This window comes from Cupressus sempervirens, chromosome 3 (genome assembly GCF_028749045.1).
Source record: "Cupressus sempervirens isolate cs-2001-9-10 chromosome 3, ASM2874904v1, whole genome shotgun sequence".
NCBI classification, from domain to species: Eukaryota; Viridiplantae; Streptophyta; class Pinopsida; order Cupressales; family Cupressaceae; genus Cupressus; species Cupressus sempervirens.
In genome coordinates this window covers 1,052,255,359-1,052,280,459 of record NC_143120.1, presented here as the reverse complement: position 1 = coordinate 1,052,280,459, position 25,101 = coordinate 1,052,255,359, and the positions used below count along the sequence as shown (strand labels likewise).

At 33.8% G+C, this 25,101-nt stretch overlaps 1 protein-coding gene across 1 annotated transcript in view; it reads right to left on the bottom strand.

Moving 5' to 3' along the window:
- Positions 1–11,256: 11,256 nt before the first annotated feature.
- LOC149570350 (Transducin/WD40 repeat-like superfamily protein) overlaps positions 11,257–25,101 on the bottom strand; it is a 75,725-nt gene continuing 61,880 nt past the window's right edge. Inside the window, exons 3-5 of the mRNA XM_089822991.1 lie at positions 12,905–13,048; positions 11,992–12,681; positions 11,257–11,900 (exon numbers count right to left, since the gene is read on the bottom strand). Of these exons, the coding sequence (XP_089679117.1) occupies positions 11,652–11,900; positions 11,992–12,681; positions 12,905–13,048 (1,083 nt within the window). The 3' untranslated portion in view covers positions 11,257–11,651. The remainder of the gene's footprint in view (positions 11,901–11,991; positions 12,682–12,904; positions 13,049–25,101) is intronic.

Genomic DNA, 25,101 nt, shown 5'->3' with positions numbered 1-25,101 from the left:
GATATACAAAAGAGAGAAATTGAGTGTGGTTATAAAATATTTGGAATAAACTTTCTCTCATCGATCAATCGAGGAATGAAATAATGCCTTGAATCAACCTGACACAAGGGTTAAGAAGGGGACCCAAAATAGGTTCTAGATTAGGGATAGACTATGTCCTTGACCCATGGTAGGGCACAAAAATCCTTGACCTATGGTAGGGTTGAACCCACAATACTGGGTACCACTTTTGGGGGATGAAGGAAATCACAAAATGATGAAAGATTCTCACATTTCATTTTACGTATGTTCACGCGAACATTCTAACTATGTTCACGCGAACATAAAACAATTACTTGTTCATGTGAACATATTGAGTTTAAATAAGGTATGTTCGGGTGAACATACCTTAGTAATATGTTTGCATGAACATATTTAAACAGCAATTTTGAGATTAAAATTTTGTTTTCCCATTTGAGAACATGATAAATTTGGCCTTTTTTATGTTTGTGCGAACACAAATTATTTTATATGTTCGTACAAACACATTAACTTAAATTTCCATAAATCGGATTATTTTTCTCGTACGTTCGCTCGAACATATGTTAGCACGAACATGTTAGGCATGTTAGTGCAACCATGGTGTTCGTGCAAACATGTCAATATACAAATTTTTGGTGTTATTTTTTGAAAAAAAAATGAAATTGGCTCTTTTGACCCCCAAAATTGAGATTGAATGATCTCCTACTATAAAATTAAAATGTCAAAATGTGCTGCTCGGAGCAAGCTTTCCAACGACTATAATTGTAATACATATTTTAGTCATTAAGACTTTAAAATATGAGTTTAACTCATTATAGGTTCATTACATATTGAACATCAACTGACTTCAACACCTCGGGAAAATTAGTAAATTAGGTCATTTTTTTTTTGAAAAAGACTAGCCTATTGAGATACCTTTCTATTCAAAAAAAAATTAGGTTTATGATAAATTGACTTCAAATTATCTGTCAAACGAAACATATGTCAGAATTATGATTTGTGTCAATTCAAAACTTCATAACTATACAATATTCAACCAAAATGAATCAAACCAAATGCATCCTCTGAACATTGATGTCACAAATCTAACGCTAAAAGAATTACTTCATTATCATTTCTAGAAAAAAAGTTATTTGTGTCAAACGGACTGTCACTCTCTAAAAATATTGAATTTTATTATGTACCACTTTTCGGAGGAGATGAAAAAATTGACATAATTTTTTTTTTTTTTAGATTTAAAAATATGGTTACAAAGTAGGAACAAGGTACTCAAAATCACTAGTTTATGTCATCTTTAAATTATTTATAGTTTTGGAGATATAATCACTTGAATGTGACATTTGTTGCAAAAATATTGATTTCAGTGTCAAAATTGGTCAAAAAGTGGAACCCATTATTGTTGGATCACCCATAGGGTTGTAAAATATCCCTGACCCAAGGTCCCAAAAAGTTCCAAGCTTCCCTCAAGATCCTGAAACATGCGTTGATGATGGGAAATTAGGTACAAAACTTGAGAAAAGCCCCATTTTGGTACAAAAAGGGTACTTTTTGATTAGGAGATTAAAAAGAAAGACACCAAATGGATAGATCCTACCTTTAGCTTTGATCAAGATAATAGGAATACCTATGAGGATCCATTAGATCCTACCCCAATTCCATCTAAGAAAAATAAAAAGAGATAAGAAGAAATGTGGAAGAGGTAAATTAAATGCAAGTTTATAATGAAATCACACTAAATGAGTGCTAAATCATCATTAAATTAAAGTTCTTCCAATTTAAGATGATATATTTAGACCACACTTTAATGAGAGTATGGGCTCAACCCAAACTCTTGGTAAAGTAGAGCATAAGGCATGATACAATCTTATCATAATCATGGAGACAAGGAATCCATCAAGCCCCCAAGGGATTGAGTCTTTTCTAACTCCAAGATTACAATAAGAGATAAATCATTGATGAAGGGAAGCAAAGAAAAAAGGGTGTGATTAGCTTGCCCAATGAGAAGTATACAGATCACTGTGAATCATGCAAAACTAAAAATAAAAATGGGTTACCCATGTATGGGACTTAGCACGTTGAATGAATTTTTGAATGTAATACCTATGTATGGAATTTTTCATATTGAAAGTGTAGAAGTGAAAAAGGGTAGGATTGAATGGTATAATGGGTTTGTATGCCCGATAGTCAATCCCAAATTGTGCACCTTGCAGCAACTTTACACCACCATGATATATTACTTCTATACCATGAGAATTGTTGTTGTATGTGCTATAATAGGTCAAATATTCTAGCAAGCACGTGTGACATGATAATCAACCAATCCAAGACATGTCAAAAGAGGAAGAGTAAATGGCTCTATCAAGTTGTATTATGCTAGGGTACTATCAATGTTGTGCTTGAAATATAAACAAAGAATATGAAAATAAAGGGACAATGTATGCCCCTCCCCCTCCCCACAAGATATAAAAATAAGTGTATATTTAACATCTAAAGGAAGTGATGAAGAAGGACAGAGCAATTTCAACATCAAGATAGTGTACACAAACAACACCTAGTCCAAACCAAAGAGGTCGCAACTCCTATGAGGTCATGGAAGGGAAGAAGGCAATAAGATATCATGCAAGAAGTGAAAAAGTAAATCCTTGCAAGGGATAACACACTAGTATGAGGCTCCAAAGTAAGTGGTCTATTTACCATGGAAACCCAATTGCAAATGATATATTGGATGTCTTATGATAAACAAATAACACATAACCAACAGAATAATGGATCCAATTGATAATGAGAAAGATAGATAGGGTTTACTTGCCCCCAAAGTTTAGGAACAAAGGAAAAAAGAGGACCTATAATTCTACTCACAAAGTGGACCATGTATGACAATGAGCCCCCAAGAGTTGGGTTAACAATGTTACATGGCATGGAGAAACATAATAAGGACCTAGATGTTATTTAAATCAATCATAATTGAAATAGAGTTCATCATAACGAGATGTGTGAATAACCTCATTATTAATGAGTTGTTGAATCTTGTACTATAAAGATTGACAATCATTAGTAGAGAAATCATGATAACAGTGATACATGAAAATTGGAAGATTTGTGAGTTTTGGAGTATGTTTCTTTCAACATTTAGGTCTAGTAATCATATTCATGCATGTTTCTTTCAACATTTAGGTCTAGTAATCACATTCGCGTGAATAAGTTTAGGAAAAATAATTTCTTGATTAGTAGGAGAGGATATGTTAGAAGGTAAATGAGAGGATGTGGACAAAGAATGAGAGTCAACACTTTGTTGCACACATCGTAATGTATGATCAGCAATGGTGTTGAAATAATGCTAATGCCCCCCATTTCCTGAGGGCATATGATGATATTGTTGTTGTTGTTTAACACATCCATTCTCAATGAATCCACGATACCCAATACCATAACAAGAAGCCATATCACTAGGTGTAAGAGATTCATCATGAGTGAAATTAGTAACAAAGTTATTAGAAACAAGAGTTGGTTGAGATTTCATTAATGAAAGATCAATAACTCTATATTCTCTAATATAAAACTTTGTGAACTCTAATGTTATCCCAATCATATTCAAATAAAGAAGAGGAAGAAGGTTCTTCTATCTTTTTAGGTTCCTATTTAGCTTCAAGTTCTTTCACCCGTTGTGTAGGAGGAAGAACCCGAGCATATTCTATGGTTAAAGAAGGATTAGGCTCATCACCAACTTGCATGGTGTACATAAGATTGTTAGAAATAAATTTAACCTTGTGATGAAGAGTAGAAGGAACAACATGGATAGAATACAACCAAGGTATTCCTAAGAGAAGATTATAGTTGAGGGGTCAAGGCATAACATGCATAGGAGTATCCAAGATTAGCAGACCGACTTTAATAGGTAGTGTTATAATACCAAAATTTCTCTTGGCAATATTATCAAACCCCGAATAGGAATATTATCCAACTAAATAGATGTAAGATCATCATTGATAGCCTTTAACATATCCATAATACAAACATTAAAACCATATCCGCTACCAATAAAAGTCTCACCAATGATACTTTTATTAATAGACACAACTACCATAAGAGCATCATAATGATCTTGAATATCTTTAGGAGGAAAATCATCATGATTAAACACAATTAGAGATCGGACCGAGGTAGAATTCATGCATCGTAAAAAGGCATTCATGTTACCTTGATTAGGAGGTGGAATGGAAAGAGTGGCTAAATCATTTTTCAACGTTTCATGATATGTAGGAGATGTTTGAATAAGTTCCCAAAGAAAAATCTTGGCGGGGGTATTACATAATTGCAATACCAAATCCTACTCCATTCCAAGATTTTGAGAAAGATGAGGTGGAGGAGGAAGAATTGGTTGAGAAGGTGGGAGAGCAGTAGGTTGAGGATTATTATTTTTATGATAGGTGTGAAGTATTGCATCAAAATCAAAAGGATCACTAGATATCCCTTTAAGAGTTATTTGAGGAATATATTTAAGGATGATGAGAGGTTTATTTGATGGATGGTAACCTTTGACAATAAGAATAGGTTGAGAACAATTAACTTGATTAGGATCTTGCCTCTTCATAGAATCATGACTATAAGGGAAAGTATTAAGGATATTAATATTATCCTCTTTCCGTAAGGAATCCTTAGAATAGGGATTTTGATATTCAATTAATGGTTCCTCTTTCCTAGGAGCATCAAATAAAGGAAATGTCACATTCGTAAAAGTATTTATAGTGTCTTCCTCTTGCTCTAAAATATCCCTAAAAGGAGGGTATATATTAAGAGAAGAAGAAACATCAAGTTTGTCATGAAAAGAAAAGGTATCAATCATCATGTTATCGTTTTCATGAGGAAGAGAATAGTCAACATCATTATCTAGAGGTTCATCCCAAATAGTGACATTATCAATGAAAGAAACATCTCTATCAATAAATAACACTATAGAAGAGGAATTATCATGAATTAAAAGAGGTTCATAGAGGGGAAAAGATTGAAAGAAGATATAGAACCACCCTCAACCAATACATCCCCATAGTAAAGGCCTAAATTAGAGGAATGTCCAATATCAATCCACAACTCATCTCCATAAAAAGGAGGGTAATGTTTTATGTCAAAGATAAGGGGTTGATGTTTGAAGAATGCTTTAAATCACTTGTGCAACACGAGGAAAAGATAAGTGCATATACAGTAGGTCAGACTAATCATTTTATCATTGAAATTTATGCAAGATCTAATGAAGCGTGAAAAGTACATACTCAATGTTGGAAAATCCATGAAAAAAAAATCTAGTTAAATACTACTAATGCAAATAAGACTAGATATAAATGCATAAAGAAGTAATTTAAATCCACAAGATATCAAAATCTAACTCCAGAATTCAAGAAAGAGTTATCGCAGGTGGGTTCATGTATAATGAAGGTAAACACATAATAAAATACAAAAGAAAATATAATGCCAAGATCAAAAGTGGAAATTTCATATATCAAGTTGACCAAAATGTATAAGGTGAACACACAATATAAGACAACAATATAACTCCAATAAAAAGGGGCACAAATCGAGCTGACCAAAATGTATAAGGTGAAATGTGAAGCGGTCATAAAAGGTCTCAATTACTCCACATTTTCGTTTGGGGGTTGACCTCATACTTTAAAGGGAAGTTAAGGACATTGATCCTTTCAATTCCAACTCTAAGGCTATTAGATCTAAGTAGATCAATGCAATACAAATAATGGAGCATAATGCAAACAAAAATTGAATGATTATAGAACTAGAGAAAGAATACAAAATCCTTAAAACCCTAATGTAGAAAGAAGCAATGAAATATAATTAAAACTATAGATATGGAAACTAAATTTCCTGAGATGAATAAAGAAAATAAGTGACTAACCTTGAAGAGTGAATAGAATATTGGATCTAAGTCCCTTCCCTCTGTAATACTCTAGACAAAGAATGGGTCTAGTTTCAAACATTAAATTGCAAGATATACAAAATACAAAAATCGTTTGTCTCTAGGTCAGAGTCAACGTATAGGAGTAGTGTCAATCTAGGACATGGTCAATCTACAAGGGTGTGGGATGCAATGCCTACCTGACCTTCTATGTATGATTGCAAAATAGATTCAAATCTCTTAAGTTTTGTGAAAAAAGTATTTAAATTTGTGTTATGTTCTATCTTCCGAGATTTGTAACCTACAAGAAAAATAGTTGTGTTTTATTGATGAGCGATTTTCCTTGGTCAAATCCCAAGTTAGGAATTAACCTTGGAATAGAAATATTTAAACTGTTGAAAATATAAAGTAAACGAACAAATTCACCTTGAAATAGTAGGTTTTCTCAATCAAATGCAATAAGCTCTCTTTACCAATTTGTTAAGTCAAGTGGATGTGAATGTAGAAGAAGGATGAATGTTGGAACCTTCTTTTGATGGCAAACTCCGCTATCACCAATGTAGGAAGCTAGATCTTGAAAGGTTGTGGCATGAGCATAGAAGATAGATGATGAAAACCCCAAATGAACTCCTTTGAAGTGCCTTAGCAACACCTTGAATGCAAGAGATCTCCTCTCCAAGGGGTTGTAAAAGGATCTCCTTGAATGTATTTGAAGATCATTTGATGCATTGTCACGTGCTTGGTGTTATGGAATGGTGGATGGATATGGATTGTGTATGGAGATGAGGTGCAAAATGGAGCAATTAAGTGTACTTATAAAGGATTTGGAATAAAGTTTCTCACACTGCCTAATCGGGCAACAAAATAAAGTCTCAGACCAACCTTAACACAAGGGTCAAGAAGGGGATGCAAAATAGGTCCCAAGGTAGGGACGCACTACGTCCCTGACCCAGGGTAGGGATGCACTATGTCCTTGATTCGATTTAATGACGCACTACATCCCTAACCTAGGATAAGGTCATAATATGTCCTTGACCCAAGGTCGCAAAAAAATCTGAGGTTCCCCTTGGGATCTCGAAAATATATGCTAATTTTGGAAAATTAGGTGCATATCTTGAGAAAAGACCCATTTCAAAGTGGAAAAGGGATTTTGTGATTGGAAGATCAAAAAGGAAAACCCCAGGTGGATGGGTCCTACCTCAAGCATCTCGCTATAAAATAGGGATACCAAGGAGGGTCCATTAGATCTTACTCCAATTCTATCTAGGAGAAGTTTAAAGAAATAAGAAGAAATGTGGAAAATGCAAATTTATGATGAAATCACATTAAATGTGTGCTAAACCATCATTAAATTAAAGTGCTTCCAATTTAAGACAATACAATACCAAAGGAAATCATATGAATCCTAAATAGAAGCATTCAATATGTCTAATGGTAAATCAAACAAGAAAAACTTTAAACAAGCTAAGAAATAATAAGGATATAATGTATAGTCATGAAAAAAAGAGTTTTAAACACTGTGTTATATGTCCAAGTTTTCTTTCCAAGTTTTTTTGTTTAAGTTTTTGTTTTAAGTTTTTTATAAAGTTTTGACTACTTGATATGTATTAGGGATGCAATATTTCAGAGCTCCCAATGTAGAAACTCGAGCTCTAATACTGGATGTAATGCCCCACTAGGGAACCAAATAGAAATTAACCTAAATCTAACACTAAGTTTACTAACCATATTTTTTCTTTAAAATTCTATGCAACATCAAGATGAAAATGTGAAAGGAAAATTGTCGATGTTTTGGTAGCTTTAGTAGGATAAACTTGTGAGATCAAAGAGAAATTAATAAATTACATACATACATATATATAACTTTAAATAAGTAATAGGAAATAGCATACCTATACGAACAATATTACCAGAGCTCGATGAAGAAGGATCATATTAGAACCATATTCATTCTCCAAACACATGCAAAGAAGCTAAGGTCTAGAACACTGGAAGAATATCTTGTTCAATAGAAGAATCTACCAATTCAAGATGCCACATGGGAAAGTGAGGAATTTATTCAAAATAATCCTTAGTTAGCATTGAGGGCAACACTCCTCTAAAGTAGGAGGCATGTTATTCCCTTAATCCTAGAGTGATTTATGGTTGTACATAGTCAACTTATGACTACTTTAATTCCTAATTGAGTCATATTATCATTATTACATTTTTATTTAGTTAAATGGGTTGGGATTACATGTTATTTGGTACTTAGGGTCAAGGACATGAAAATTTGTTCCATTCCTCTACTAACATTAATTATATCAAGCAATTTATTGTAGCATTTTTCCTTAGATATGGTGTATTTGCCTCACTTCAACAATCTATCTACAAGATTGTAATCTCCTACCAAGTGGACTTATTGAATAGCCTTTACTCCCAAAGGATTCAAAAACATTTTTTGATACCACATAACACAATCACAAATGGAGAATCTAGAGAAGGGCATGTCTAATTATGCAACTTGGAGTCAACATAGAGGAATTGATATTGAATAGAAAAACTTATTTGTTCAACATATAAGTATGATTACTACATGGCCCATTGCTCTATTACATGCTCATTATAATCTACTATACAAGCTATAGCAATTGAGTGTAAGTACTCATATTTTCTATTTTAATATATTTCTAAGTCTCATGTTGATGTTAATGTTTTTCTCTTCAAATGAATCTAGCAAGTGTTTATGACGTTGTTTCATGCTTTAGGAATGATCCAAGTCTTCCAGTTAATGGAATTCATGATGATTCCAATTGAAGGTTCCTATGCTCCTATACTATCTTGTGGAATGCTTATTGTAAGTTCTCGAAGTGACAGGGGAGTCTTGCACACTAAATAAGTTGAACAAAGTGTTAGTTTTTTTAATAGAGACAATAATTGTCTGCAAACTAACTTGAATCTCCCAAATTCTACATATGATAAGCATGACTTGTTACAAAGTTTTAATTCATTATTGCAAGCATAAGTAAGACTACTAGTGAAATGTGGCATATTGTATTTAGACTCCTTAATTTGAACCCCAAAAAAAAAAAAAATTATTGACAAAAACTTGCCTTCAGAATTACTATTAGTAAAATGTGTTGTATTGTGTTTTAGATTAAGGTAATGTGTTGTATTGTGTTAAGACTCCTTAAATTAAAGAAAAAGAAATATATTTTTTGTTGACACAAACTTGCTTTTAAACTAGGGACGTTCTTGCATCATTCCCACTCTATGATCCTCAAGCTCTTACCACTAAGAAACTAAAATCTCTAGATACCTTAATCAAGTTTCATTCATATTGAGTGTACAAAATGATGATCAACTAAAAGATATATCAAGCTTCCATCTCAAGTCTTCTATTTACAAACAAGTAGGGTAACAAGCTACGAAATTTTATTTTATTTTCTCGTCACAATTTATTAATGCTCCACACACCAAACATCTTCAAGGTGGTACGAAAATATGACCTCAAAACTAGGAGTCAACAAATTCTTCAAGGCACCACAATTGTTGTACTTTAAACTTAGCATACAAGATCAATTTACCACATGTGACCCAAAAAATACTTTTTTTACGGTATTAAATGTATTTTACAATTACCTCCATGAATAAATTGCATTCTTGTGATGAATCCAATAAACAATGTATTTTTTCAACCATGACACTCCAAATATTGAATGCATTTCCTTTAGTATATCACCAACAAATGCATTTTTCGATGCTATAACAATCACATAAAGAAAATATAGCACTCCAAAATATGGTGCCCTATTTTGAAATGGACCACAATTATCTAAATTATTAAGCTAACTGTTCAACATTATGATGCTTGTTATAGTGTAACAACACTTACAAAGGAGGTTACAAAGAGCATTGAAAAGAGACATCTTTGACTAGCTATAAATAGCTGTCTACAAAAGTATCTTGGAAGAGAAACTAAATGCTCCAATTGATGCCGTCGGTGTGACTGGGTGGAGTTATTTCTAGGCATGAAGATTTCATGGAAGAGTAACTATTCATAAATGTTCATTCATAAGGTATGGATTTGGCTGAGACATATTAACCAAGATTGAAGAAACATGGTTTGGTTAATTCACTTAAGTGATTTCTTGATTTCTTATAAAACATGTACTCGGGAGAGAAATGATGGCAACTTTATAGCACGACATATTTATGTTGTTATGGCAAGTCTTGACTGCAAGGATGGCAGTGGACAGCTAGATTTTGCTGTAAAAAAGTTGTACAAACAAAATAAAACCAGAATATTGATCTCTTCATTTCTAAAATATTTGAGAGTTCCTTAATACATGAAAGACACCAAGCATTGCAAGAAAACAAGTTGTCAATCAAGATATGTGAAAATGAGTGTCAAGAGGCTAAGGTTTTGAGTTGATTGTAAATGAAAATAAAAGAAAATGATTGTAGGAGACAGCATCAATAGGGGATGTTATAATTGTTCTATTAATCCTCTTCGTATCTAATCTTTGATCATGATGCTGTGTGATTGTCACTTCCACCTGGCTTTCTCTCCCTTCAGATTTTCTTATATAAAAATTGTGTCAAATTATTGCATTTGTCTTTCATTGTTGTTGTCACATTGCAAGTACTATCCATAAAAATTCATAAAAATTCAGAAATAGATGTTTCTCATTGTTGTCACATTGCAAGTACTAGAATGTGTGTCACATTCTAGTTATTTTGGTAAATTCAAGAACAATTATGTGACTTGCAAGTGGTTGTGATTGAGAACTTAAAAAGTTTTGCTCGAAATTTGACATTTACATACCCACTTTTGTGCTATTTAGATATGCATAGATATAGGAAAGATGGAAAACATTTCATGGTTGACATTCATTTCCAAATAGCAAACACATCCAGTGCTGATGAACTAGACTCTGAAAGCGACTTACCTACCCTGAAAACTATTCCAGATTAACAACGCAAATCCGCCTTATATGTATCTGGAAAATCTGTTCTGTTATATGAGCCATATTGTACACATGGTAAGCTGTGGCTGGAATTGCAGCTGAACCACAACGGATGCAAGACTCAATTGCCGCCGCCAACAATACAGCATCTATTGCTATTGGTTGTGGTGATTATGCTATCACAGAAATCTAAAATTTAAATGATCAAGATTCCCAGTTATTCTTATTCAAAACCAAACATAATCAAATCCAATCATAGGAGATATAAAATTATAAATTGAAGGAAAAAGTCTTGTCAGTGTTTCCTTGTTTGGCTTGGGTTTGCGTTTTAGTTTTTTTCAATGTTCAGATACTTGGATTAATTTGATAATTAATCTAATTACCTTTTACCAAATCAAATCCACACTAAATATTTAACACTTCTGACTTCAGTTTCCAAACCTACATTTAATCTCGGAGGTAGCCTTTAGCTTTTACTATTCAATCTGATATAGTATTCTTTGTATTACTCTTCTACAGTGCTAAAATAATTAAAACTTCAATCTAAAATCAGTAGGTGATTACAGCTGGGCCTTCATGGAAGTGAACAGTGCAGCATTTCTGATTTAAGTTTCCAAACCTTCATTTTAATCCAGGAGCTAACCTTTAGCTTTTACTATTCAATCTGATATAGTATTCTCTGGAGTACCCTTCTACAGTGCTAAAATATTTATAACTCCAGTATAAAAGCAGCAGATAAGTACTGCTGGGACTAAATGGAAGTGAACAGCACAGAAGTTTCAGGTAATAATGCATTCTCGAGGATTTAAGTGGGCATCATCTTCAGAAGAGTTACCATTGTTCGACAAGTCAAGAAAAACATACTCATCCCCATCTTCATCTTCATCTTCAAAATCGGCTCTTGAGTACCTATTCTCCACATTTGGCTGGGATTGGCGTCTTTGCAACCTTAACACACGCATGATCACATCTGGTGTAAGGCAAACACGTGAACAATCTTCTCTGGCATGCCTGTTAGCTTCCATTATCTGCAAAGATCAATCAAGGATTGAAGTCAGATGGCCATTTCTGCCAATAAAATACATATGTTATGTGAAGTTTAAGAAGACAAATCAGTACCTCTTCCACATTATCTGGCAGTGGAATCAAGTGATCTGCAATTGGTGCCCATATTTTGACATTTTTCTCAATACCACTTGTAGCAAGTATAGTTGCATAGGGATGAGGCTCTAGACAGTTAACCGCACTTTGATCACCTTTCATCAGCTGCACGAGTTCACCACCCTTCTTCTTCCAGATAAATATCCGACCACAGTCAGATCCACTGACCACATACTCTGTGTTAGAACCAAAGAAGTTTACACCCTTCACAGTCTGGGCATTCCGGTGTCCCTTATAAACCTGTGGAGATTGTAATTCATTTCTCTTCTCAGCTAACCCTAATTTGGGGTTTGAACCCAAGCCCATTCCCTTTTGGAACAAGTAAATGAGTTCATCATTGTAGGAGACAAGCAACTCCCCCTGGTTTGAATAAGCCAGACCTGTGATATGAACATGATCATTTCCAATGAGGTGCTCTGGGGAGAATGAATCTACAGGGCAGAACTCGTTGCTTGATGCATCCCAATTGTAATTTCGGATGTCATAAACACGAGCATATTCATCTGAACCACCAACAGCCAAATAATTTGAATTGGTAGGATCTATCACAATTGCATTCAGTTTTACAGGTGGAGGGGACTGCGGCTTATTTCCCCAGAAGGTATGGCAAGTAAAAAGCTTTGTTGCAGTAGGGCTTCGCAAATCAAACTGCGTGAAATTGTGAATTTCTATTAGATAATTTATTAAGTGATATATCAAATTCTAATGTCAAAATAGTCACATATAGCAGAAGGCCAAAGCAACATGTCATGAAAAGATCATGTAGTCTTGAAGCGTGAGTGGATGCCTCATTTTGTGTGGACCAATGTGCAAAAGACTATTGCACTAAACTCCAAAGCATATGGAGAAAAAATAAATTTCAGAAACTTACATGTTGGACAACTCCATCTTCACCGCAGCTATAAAATATATGTGGGCTTCCAGGTTCTATGGCAAGTTTATGAGTACGGCCCTTATGCTTTGCTAGCTTTTTTGTGTCAACCTGACCATTGTCCATGATTTGGGCATGTCTTACCTGTAAATAAATAAAGCACTCTCATATCATATGACATAATTTGTGCAAGTCTTCTATATTTCCTAGCAGTAATTAACAAATCTGGAATGTTGTTGCTTTATTAAATTGCCAAATTTCCTCCTTCAAACATTAAAAAGATAAAAATATTACAAAAATCCAAATCTAAGGATTCAAAACTGTACTTCAAAACCATGACATTTAGAAAAATAGAAACCTGGTCTGTGCCCTATGGTGACCACTAGTACATATTTAGCAAAGAATTATATACAAATTTGCTGTGCAAGGTTTACTGCAGGCAAAGGACTGGACAGCAGACAATTGAGCTTGACCTCTTGTTTGCACAAATGTGGATTTTGAACCTGTATCATACAGAGCTATAAAAAATTACATTTTTCCAATAATATTATGAATGCAGAATCATAGTTTCATAAACCATAGAAAAAATTCACTACAATGATGTTTGGTTTGGTCAGTATTATGATCAATGAAGGATCATAGCAGGTCATGCAGTAGCACAAACCCTACCTGATGGGCAAGCAACTCTGTGTGCATTCTTTGCAATCTCAATTGTATGTATGCAATTATTTACAGGACTCATATTTTCCACGTGTGATGGCAATGAAAAATAGAGCAATGCAGGGAAGATCAAACACAGTTGAACTAATCCTATTGAAAAAGTTTTTGCATATTAAAGTCAGTCTGGTAATCCCACTAATTTCTCATTTCCCCAACAGCTTAATAAAGTGGTTTCAGAAACTAATAACAAGCATTCAACATGAGCAACTATTAAAAGGAACCACGGTCCAACAATAACCTATTCAAAAACATGTCGATGAATAAAAATTGTGGGTGTAAGTCCTTAAGGGGAATAAAGTACCTCCAATTGTGAAAATGGTTTTCCAATCAAAGTTTGAAGAAAAAGCACGTCAAACCAATGCACTAAACCAGCTGACCAAGCAAGTCAAACATTCTTAGCTGAATCTTTGGACTTGACTGATATCTGCCTCAACAAAGATTATATACTGCTAGACAGCATCCTTGTCATCAAATTTGAATTGCAGGAGGGGATTTGGAGTCCCTTTGAGATACAATGTAACTCTTTTCCTTCCTGCAAAAAATATCTGTTATACAGTTCCCACATTATCCAAGTCAAAGAGCTTCAAAAAGCTTCCACTCAGGGTGCTGCTCCTAGGAAAGAAAGCAAATGGATTTTTATTAGGGGCTGTAGGGCTGTCCTTTGTAATTCTCTCCTGCTTGGGTGGTCACACTATATTATCAGCATGAAAGCAAACTCTAGTTCCAATGGGTGGTTAAGAGTACAACGTCTTCATTACTTCTTGGAACTGCAATGACAATATATGGTATTCTCTAAGTACCTCCCAAGATGTTATTGTTAGCAACTTAGCTGGGATCTCATTTTCATCATTGAGACCCATGAGAGGCTCAAATAAGTCCTCCCTCACATCCCAAGGTAAATTTGGTTTTCCTCTTCATGTTATGTGGCCTGCAAATTAAGGAGGTTTGTCTTCTAGTGGTGTGGCTTGCCTCTTTCAAGATAGCCTCAAGTCAGGATTTTCACTCATGGCTTCTAATGTCCATTCTAGATACATATGGCTACAAGTTCAAAGAGCCCACCTTCTCCCCAAGATGACTTCATAGCAATTTGCTGCTTACCCACCTTGTGTACCCCAAATATTCATTCCCCATTCAAGTTTCTAAGAACCCATACCTTGACCTATATTCCATATCTCATAATATTCCACCATTGCTGATATCATTCTTCAAGGGGACTGCAACACCTATACAAGGAACTTTAGTATGCTCATAAGTTATTCATGACCTTATACAAGATAAGATGTGTTTTCATGAGTTGGCTCTTAAGGAATTTGGTTTACAAAGTGTCTTCCAAAAGGAAATCTATAGTTACAGCCTACGCAGATACCTTCTCCATGTTGGGTGGATATTTTGCAACCGATAGTTTTGGGTAAAAAACCAGTCGCAAAATAGGATGACCAACCACAACGTGTGAGATGGAGTCTCTCCTACCTTAAAGGGAAGGCTCCCACTTCTCACTGTTCCTTGGATCAACTCAAGGTAAGCAAGAAGTCGAGAGATTTTTATAAAATGTGTTACCAATATCCTTTCTTCTTATCTTTCAAGAAAGAATCCACTTACTCATGGAGCGAGTAATGGGCAGGTGTATCTCTAACTACACTTCTATCAAGAGTTGGAAACAATGATACCAATAAACCTTCACTAACTCAAAGGCTAGCTAAAAATGTACCGGTTTGGCTCTAAGTTCGGTTGTATTTCTATATGAAGAGCTTTACAATTAGGGCACAAAGACTTCTAAAAGTAAGAATACTTAACTATTTTGTGAATTAAGAAAGAAGTATAAGCTACAGACAAAGCTTCTAGCTATATATTTCCACAACTGCTCCTAGTCAAAGCTTTGGCTCTGATTGCTTCTTAAATCACTATGCTCTTTTACAATAATAACATGGATCAAGAAAATAGGCACAAATTACAGTCAAAACTTCTAATTTTCTTTATCACAATTGCTTCCAGTCAAAGCTTCAAATCCAATTGCTTCTTTTATTCACTTTTCTCCCACCTTTGTACTACACAATCAAAGTTATGCTTGCACAAATGTGGTAGAGCTTTCTTGCATACAACAAAAGACGATTTTTACAATGAGGGGGCACTCCTTTATATAGGCACAAGAGTTGAGAAAAAGTGGGAGCAACTCAACCAACTTTGACCTAGTCTAACTAAAACAGAAAATATAGGGATACATGCAATTTGTATTACATTTTCTACATACACATGTAACTCGCATTACATGTAATTACACATTTTCATGTAATACATCCTCTTCAATTACAAACATGAAACAAGAAGAAGAAGAAAGAGGGAAGAGAATTGAAACAATCCTAGGGATTGTTCTGAAGAGCCTTGTACTTGGTGATGCAATCTTGGATGATCACAGGATTAGAAGTTCCTGTACTTTGTACCATTGTATTCACCTTGATAACCATGGTGTTGCGTCTTTTGATACCCTCTGACTTTGATGAATTGTTTGTTGTCATGTGGAAACTTGATGTGATCTAGCTTTTCTTGCTCAAGTTGTCGTGAATTCTCCTTTGTAAATTGGCACATTTTGGATTCTCTGACACTTTGAAAACCTTCTTGATGATGTCCGGATGTAAACTTGAAACAACTTTCCATCAGCACCTTTACCTTTTTTTTTGACATAAAGTGTTTGGCGCATGGGAATGCGTGCAAATGGAGATTGTTGATTTCCAAAATGTGACTTGGGCTTTCAAGAAGTCATTGCATGGAAAATGGATTACATGTAAATGCAACATGTAATGAGAAATGAAAAGTGAGATGACATGCGAATGTGGATGATGGACGAGCTTTTACATGTAAGTGCAAATGGAAGAGACGCAAAGCATATAATGACATAGGAAGTGGAAAAACATGTATTTTCTCATGAAGGTGCGAATGCATATGGAGAGATGGAAATGGAAGTGGAAAATGGGATTACAAGCATGTACAAATGGTGAATGGAAACATGTAATCGCATTTGTCCGATGAGATGCGATGTGTTGTGACATGGAAAATGGAAGTGAAACGTGATGATGCTTTCGCATGAAGTGAAGCAAAAACAAGTTCTTGAGAAAGAACTTGTAACTTCTCCAAAGTGGAAAAAACCAACAAGCAAGCACAAAGCACAAAAACAAGCAGAAAACAACCACATGCCTTTGGCAAAAGACTCAAACATATCAAAATGCAATGCACTTCAACACTTAAATTTGAATTTGGAATTGTGAAAATTCCAAAAGTGTGAAAAAGAGAGTTCTCATCATTTTTAAAGGCAAAATGCACTTTTCATGGCATATATATGGACAAATGTGCAATTTCAAGCTAAAATATGCATGGAAATAGCAAAATAAGCATGAATTGATGAGCAAGTTTGAAAATGTCCACTTACTTGGAGGTTAAAGAGCCAAAATAGCAAGTTTTATAGACTTGAAGACCAATTCTTCCTCAAATCCGGATTTTCAAACAACTTCTTGACTTTTTTCCGTACTTGCATTTAACAAAAATTAATGAGCAATAAAGGGTCGAATTTGACATGAAAGTGCCAAATACATGGTCTCCAAAGACAATATCATGCATTTAAAACTCAAAAACGATCCCGCTTGATCAAAGGTATGGGCTGGAAATGCATTTTTTTTGAGTTTTTTGAACAAAAACATAACTTTTTATTGCAAAAAACTAGGTCCGTTTTTGCAAAATGCATGTTTTTGAATCATTTTTTATTTGTGAATGCAAAAACAACTTCCCCAAATGTATATACATGGATCAGACTGCAAAAACGTGACTCTAAAATGCAAAAAAGTGGATAAAAACCCCAATTTTCTAGGCATTTTTAGCAAAAATGTGATTCATAAAAGGCATGAAATGAATTCGTTTTTGGCTTCTAAGTGCAAAAATGTGAGCCAAGATGTATTGCAAATGATTGAAGATGCCAAAACTCCTCTGTTCCTTGCAAAAACATGATTTAAATCACTCAAAATGGATTTATTTGAAGATTTTTCCAAAAATGTGCCCTTGGAAGGAGTTTGAAAATTTGTTTTTTAGCAAGATAAATCCATTTTCAATGTTGGAAAATCCATGGCCAAGAAAAAACGACCCTATTGGAGAAAATCTCATGCAAAACCATCAAGTAAATCTCAAGTTATGATCAAAATTGGGTTTTTGTAGGGCAAGAGCATGTTCTTCTTCAAAAATGGACTTTTGGAGAGTCAATGCATATATTAAAACATGTCTTTCTCCAAAATTGGACTTTTTTGAGTCACTCACATTTTAAAACATGCATCTCTCCAAAATCGCAGTTTTTGGGTGCCATTACATGTTTTAAAATATGCTCATAAGAAAAAAAGGACCTTTTGGGGGAGGAAGCATGTTATAAAATGCATCTCACTTTTAAGATGTATAAGCATAAAAACTTCACTTTTGATGTAGTAGCATCAAAAAGGTCCACTTATGATAACCTTTTGATGTAATGACATCAAAAAGGTCCACCAAAGTAAACTTTATATGTAGTGACATGTAAAATGTCCACTTTTGATGGATTTTACATGTTATTGCATATAAAATGTCCACTTATGAAGGCTTTTAAGTCATTTAATTCACTTCAAATTATAAAAATGTTACAAAATAGGCCATAAACCATATTTATTTATCATATTTAGAAATATAACATATAAACATCATTTAAAAGTAACATTTAAATAAACATTTGATTTTTAAAACCAAAAATTAAACTGAAACTATATAGTTATATAGTTACTTTAAGTGAAAAATTAAAAAGTAACTCAACTTAAAATTATAACATAAAGTGCACTACAGTCACTTTAAGTTAAAAATTTAAAGTTAAAGTAACTTGAAAACATAACAAAAAGTGAATATAAATTATATTTTTCAAAAAGCGAAAGTCAAATTGAAAATATAACAACATATTTTTAATTTGTGCTATGGCACCCAAAAGGTCCACTTTTGAAGCACTAAAACGGACATATCTCTTGACTAACAACTCTGATTGACCTCTAGGTTAGACCGAATCGAAGGGAAAAACGAAAGGCATGACATGAGTAAAACCGAAAGATTAAAAACAAGCGAATGCAAACTCAAAAGCAAAGAACGGACAATGAAGGCTTCAAAAATCAAGCAATGGCTCGACAAAAAGCAAAAAAGACTTGACGAAAGCCTTCACTAAAATGATTTGATATATGAATTGAAATTGATCGATCAATCAACATTAAGCAATTGAATATCAAATTCAAGCTTAGAGAAACACGAAACTAGCTTGAAAAAGTTTTGTGCTATTACCAACATTTTGTGGTGACAAAATGCAGGACAATAGACACAACACCATTAAATACCTACCATCTAATATGCGTTTCAAATATTTGTTTATCTTATTTTTCATCAGATGTCAAGGACTTGAAATTGTCGTAGCGTATATATAACAAAAAATACTTCATATCCAAAACTCCCGTGCTCAATCATTATTGGCCTTCCCTGAGTAAAATATTTTGAACGTCTTCAATCGTTGATTTGCAACCATACAAACTTCTCACAAACCAAGCCAACATTACTGTGTAGATATCATACATGGAAGACATCGAATTGAACAGAGGTAGCAGCAATGAATGTCATTAGCCATGAATTCAATATTTGTTGTTAAAGATCATGTCAATCATGAAAGTCATCGAACCAGATAAATGTTATTTCTACCAAACATTTTGTTAATTTTATTACTTGATACCTAAGTTGCCGATTCAGATTCTAGTTCGTATACGGGTTCAAAATTCACTCAAAATTTTATGGAGTTGGGTTCAAGTTCATTTTGGGTTCATTCGTACAAGATTTTTTTAAAAATAAAATTATATATGTGTAAAAATATGCTCTATGCTGATATTACAGCAACTTAGCAGAATGCACCACCCCATATATTAACCATTTAGTTCAAACAATGTTCTCCTATAGAAGCATCCACATTTGGAATATTTTAATAAATGTGGTCAAATACTGTTGTAATACTATTGAGAACTTCTCTAAGGCTAGTTCTCACAATTGTTCCACTTGGTTGTTAACGATTAGGTGTCATGGTAAATATATGCTTCTTTGTAATATGATTGAATAATCCAACACAAAGCTATGTAGAATAGAGTATGTAGAACCAGTGTAAAATAGGAATACTAGACAACGGCTATCATGGATTTCCATTTGACCACATTTCTTAAAATATTCAAATGTGAATACTTTGATAGCTTTGTTCAAGTGTTTCATTTCCAAGTCTAGAGTCTGCAAAAAGCGTTTAATCGACCTACTAAGAGACGAAACAATATTGAAATGACTCAGATGGGAGAAACACGACATCTTGAAATGCATTAGGAATGTATTCTTACGTGGCCAGAAAAGAGGAGAAGAATGCTTGCATGGCGCACACAATTAAAAAACTATAAAAATCACCCATCATCACTTTATAAAAATTAAAAAACATTATTAAAAGGTCAACTTGACCCAACAACTGGAAAAATTCACTCAAAAATAGCTGCCATTTGTTTTGGATTCGAACTGGAATTTTTTAATTCAACTAAGTTCTTAAAAAATTAAGCAGGGTCCCGATTGTTAAGTTTGTAGTTGCAGTCAGATTGATTCGATCATGAGACATTATTGATGGTAAATAATCATTAGATAAAAATTCTTATATATATGTGGTCCCACTTGTTAAGTTTGTAGTTGCAATCAGATTGATTTGATCATGAGATACATTATTGATGGTAAATCATCATTAGATAAATATTCTTATATATATAATATATATATCACATCTACTATATCATACATATGGTTCTTTATATATTATTACATATATAATAATCTATATTATACATACAGTTATTTATAATATTTAATATATTAAGTCCAAGGGATTTAGCTTAGTTGGTTGAAGCAATGAGTTCTCATTGTAGACACCCTAGTTCAAATCCCAAGAGGGACATCTTTGTGGAATTCTAAGTTGTGACTCTTGGTCTTCCAATTGTTGTTTCTAGTGTGATTGCTCGAAATGAGCTTGAATGAGTTGTAATTGTTGCTCTTAAGGAGCACCCGATATGTAAACAATCTTAATATAATTAATAAATTAACTATGGAGACATGTCTCATGTCTCTTCTCATATTTATGAATCTTCAAATCTGCATTTGGAAGATATCAATTACATTGGCAATGTTACTACGTTTGCAGAAAACGATCCATGTTACTCAACGTGGTATCAGAGCGAGACTGCAAATGTAAAAATAGAATCAAAGGAGGAAATGGAAACAATAGACACTGCCAATCATGGGGAGATTATCACTATGGGGTAGGAAAAAACATATGACTATACAAAGCAGACAATATCAAAATATATCCCAAAGAAGATCGGCGCAAAACCATGGTAGTAAAATTATTAAAACTCTATAATAAAGATAGTGGAGGATAGCCAATGCATCACAATGACTCAACAATCATGGATTAATCGATGGGTTCTTATAGGGTGAGAATAGTGTAAATGTGATTGAAGGGTGTGACAACTTCAATTGTATCTTCCAATAAAAATATATGCGATGGGAGGTCAATATACAAATCAATCATTACAATCTTGCAATAAAGCATACATACAAACAACACACATCATCCATCGAATACCATGTCCAACATAGGTGACAATGAAGTTACCCTCAAATCAACGAAGGTGAAAATTCAGAGATAGAACCGGGAAGAGTACATACTCAACAATATACATTCAATTTTTAACCCGACATCTCTCAAAGGAATACATGATAAAAACTAGAAGAAGAATTAAATGAAATCATAATTCAATAGAAGGATCCAATTGCAAGAAGAAACAAACCGAGGAAACAAAGACATTGGGAGGATTGGAAGCCGAAAAACTCATATAAATGGCAATCTTATGGACGAGGAATTACAGCTCGACTACAATTAAGAGATTGAATCATATAAGATGGAAAATGATATGAAAGGAGCAATAAATAATTATTTCATTTGCAAATGTGGAGTACACCAAGGCAAGTTTTGCACACCTCCATTGATCAGGTAAAACAAGAAAAGATGAACCATATTAGATGATAGATGTGAGGTATTTAAAGGGGAACAAATTACCATTAATAATACCTTTCTGCCTTGGCATAACAAACAAAACATATTTACCTCCCAGCATATCGGGAATATAAAAATAAAAATAAGAAACTTGGACAGGCGTCAAACCCCGTATTACAATATAGTCATACCAAAGGTGACATGGATTGGAAGATATTTAGTTTGACTGACCACCGCCATTCCATGTAGACACGCGGGTGAAATATAACAGAGGCACTCAATATATATTATATTGAAGCGACATCTTCAAACTCCTACAGTGGCACCAGTATTGACTTAAAATATTTGTCATCCAAGATAGTAACTTTTAGATTGAGCAGTAAGTATTAATATTAATTTGAGGAAACAACAGAATCAGTCGTATGGTCAACATCAACGACTCAAACAATCAGCTAAAGCCTATATAACTAAGGTGAATGGGGAATATTTAACATTGAATATTGCAAATGCATATATGAGACATCTAGTCTACACGTTAGCAGGAAAAATTGTCAAGAGATGTGGCTCAATGAACAAAGAGGTGCATCCTTCCATAATTGAAAGATATATAAGACACGAAAGACCACCACTCCATCGAATATTTTAAAATTAAGAAAATTGAAAATTTGGTGTATGATGTAGATTTAGAACTAGGAATACATGAACACCATGCCATCCTCGAGTGCAAACTACTTGTATTCACATATTCATATCTCTATAGCATTTCTATAAGCAAGTAGAGTTGACACATGTTTTCCACATTGATGAATATTCTTAGAGATAGAAATAAGGACAAATAGAGGAGAAACCAATAACCATTAACTACCATGGAAGTGATCTACATACTAAAACAATCCATTTAGCAAGAAAGAACGCCTGACGAAATCCATACTAATGATAGAGGAATTACTGCAGAGGCAAATATTAGACAAATAAGATAAGATGGAAATCTGGATTTAAAAAAAAATTGGAGGTCATGGCTCACGACCATTTAAGCACTATTTTCTCTCACATTCATTGGAATTGCACTAAAGTTTTGACTTTGAGGCGATGCTTTTGAAAGGCTTGCCCTCTCAAACAACAACACTCTTAATTCAAATTGGCTTCATATACATGAGACAAACATTGGAAATAGGTGACATGACGAGAGGAACAAGAAATAGGAATACATATTATATAGCTACTCGTTGCAGACAAATAAAACACCAATCACCTAATAGAAGATGGCATCGATGTGAACATTGGGGTTTATAAAACAAGAATAACACATTAGTTTCCATATATTAAAGCATTTGGGAAACTTAAGAAGATTGTGAATAGGATTTGAAAAGGAAGTGTGCAAATACCAAAGAAGGGCCCACATGATTGAGTGAGAGGTTTGGAAAATGGGCGGTCAACTACAAAGGGCCCATGACATTGGATAAGCTGCAGATTGGGCATTGCAAACAATCACACGTGATTTTACCACGTCAAGATCATAAAGATTGGTCACCAACAAACCAAGGTATGTGGGATGTTATTTAATAATTATTTTCATCTTATTAATGTTCAAAGAATATATGTATTCATAAATCCCATATATCTAAAATAACAATAGGTATATGGTAATTATAAAGGTATATAAAGTACATTTTTTATTTCATAAACAATTACTAATGAATTTAGTCTGTAATAGAAATCTATAATGCATATAAGATTATAGATTGGAATAATGAATATCAAGAGTTATAATTAGGATTGATTATAATATATTAATAAATTTGTAGAATATTGGATTATACTTAATTCATTAGAATCAAAATTTTAAATGTTCTTATAATTAAAATACAATAATAGTTTTATTGAGAAAAATGATTAAAAGTGTATTTTTTATTATAAGAGCTACGTGCATTGATCTTTTTCTGTAAGAATGTTATTGTATGTGAGGGAGTTTAAGATTTCGAGGGACCCAGACATTTCATTAGAGGCAACCTTGAAAGAGAGGGAGTAAATAGAGGAAACATGTATTCTGAAGAGTAAAACATATACGATCTCCTTAAAACCAAGGCAAACCCTACTACATATCAAAGTGAAAGGTGAGAAATATTGTACAAGGAAACTACAAGGACCCTCTTGAAATTGGGAAATCGGATAGAATCAAAGCAACTATATAGAGGGAACTTAAAATACTCACACCAAGGAGATGATGATATGAGGAATAATAGTAATGATGGATCATTCATGGAAGCAAAACTTCAAGACATTCCTCAAGATACGAATTGCATAGAACGAAATTATCGCTTATGAGAACTATCACTAAATAGATACTATCACCCAACAATGTTGATGGAATGAGTGGGAGTTTTACATTGTGGGGGGCAATAATAACCAATGTTTCATTTTCATTGTTTGACAAATGTTTATATAGAGACATCATCTTGTTTGATGCATATGGACCTTCATTGGAGCAACTTTTATCAAGAACATTAATGTGCAGATAAGTATTTATTATCCTTGAGTATTATATTTACTTGCTTATTATGGTCTCTCTTATTTGTAATTCTACACATACTATAAGAGTTATTTGCTTTGATCTTTTCCTTGGTATCTGAAGTTGATCTTCCAGGAAAAGAAGAATGGCACATTAGGCAACTTATGGCAATGGCGTAAAAGAAGTTGTGATCAGGTTGGATAAAATGAGGCTCTTGAAGCAAACAACTTTGATGATTGAGATCATGGGTACCCTTCTACATTAAAAGGGAGTATGACACTTCTTTGAAGGCAATGCAAGATCTTAGAAGATTAATACTCAGCAGGAGTCTAGAAATACATGTGTGTGACTGCATGATTTTGATGGGCCTGCTCTTGAGTGCATCATGAGGAAGTATTGACCTATCACTAGAAAATCAAAAGATTGATACAAATTCAAAGTGAGTCTAACAAGAATCCTTGGGGGAAGAGGGCCTCTAAGGGAGTAACTACTGGACTTGACTTCCCAGGATCATTGTTCAAAGGGAGAATGTTTGGGTGCAATCCTTTGTGAATGATATCTTCTCTATGAGGAAAAGTTCTAAGTTAAATTCCTTGTAATGCATTCCTCTCTATGAGAGAGAATTGAGGTGAAAGCCTTTGTATCACCCTCTGACTTGGTTTATGGTGGTTATTATTTTGCATATGATATGTAATGAAAGGTGACAATTTTTCATTGACATATATAAACAGAAGGTAACCATTGTAAAATAACGATCTTATAAACGGTACACCTATTATCATGACAAACTTCATTAAGTTGTTGTCCCAGAGTGTTGGAAGTCATGATAACAAACGCATCATGATCAAACTTCATTAAGTTGTTGTC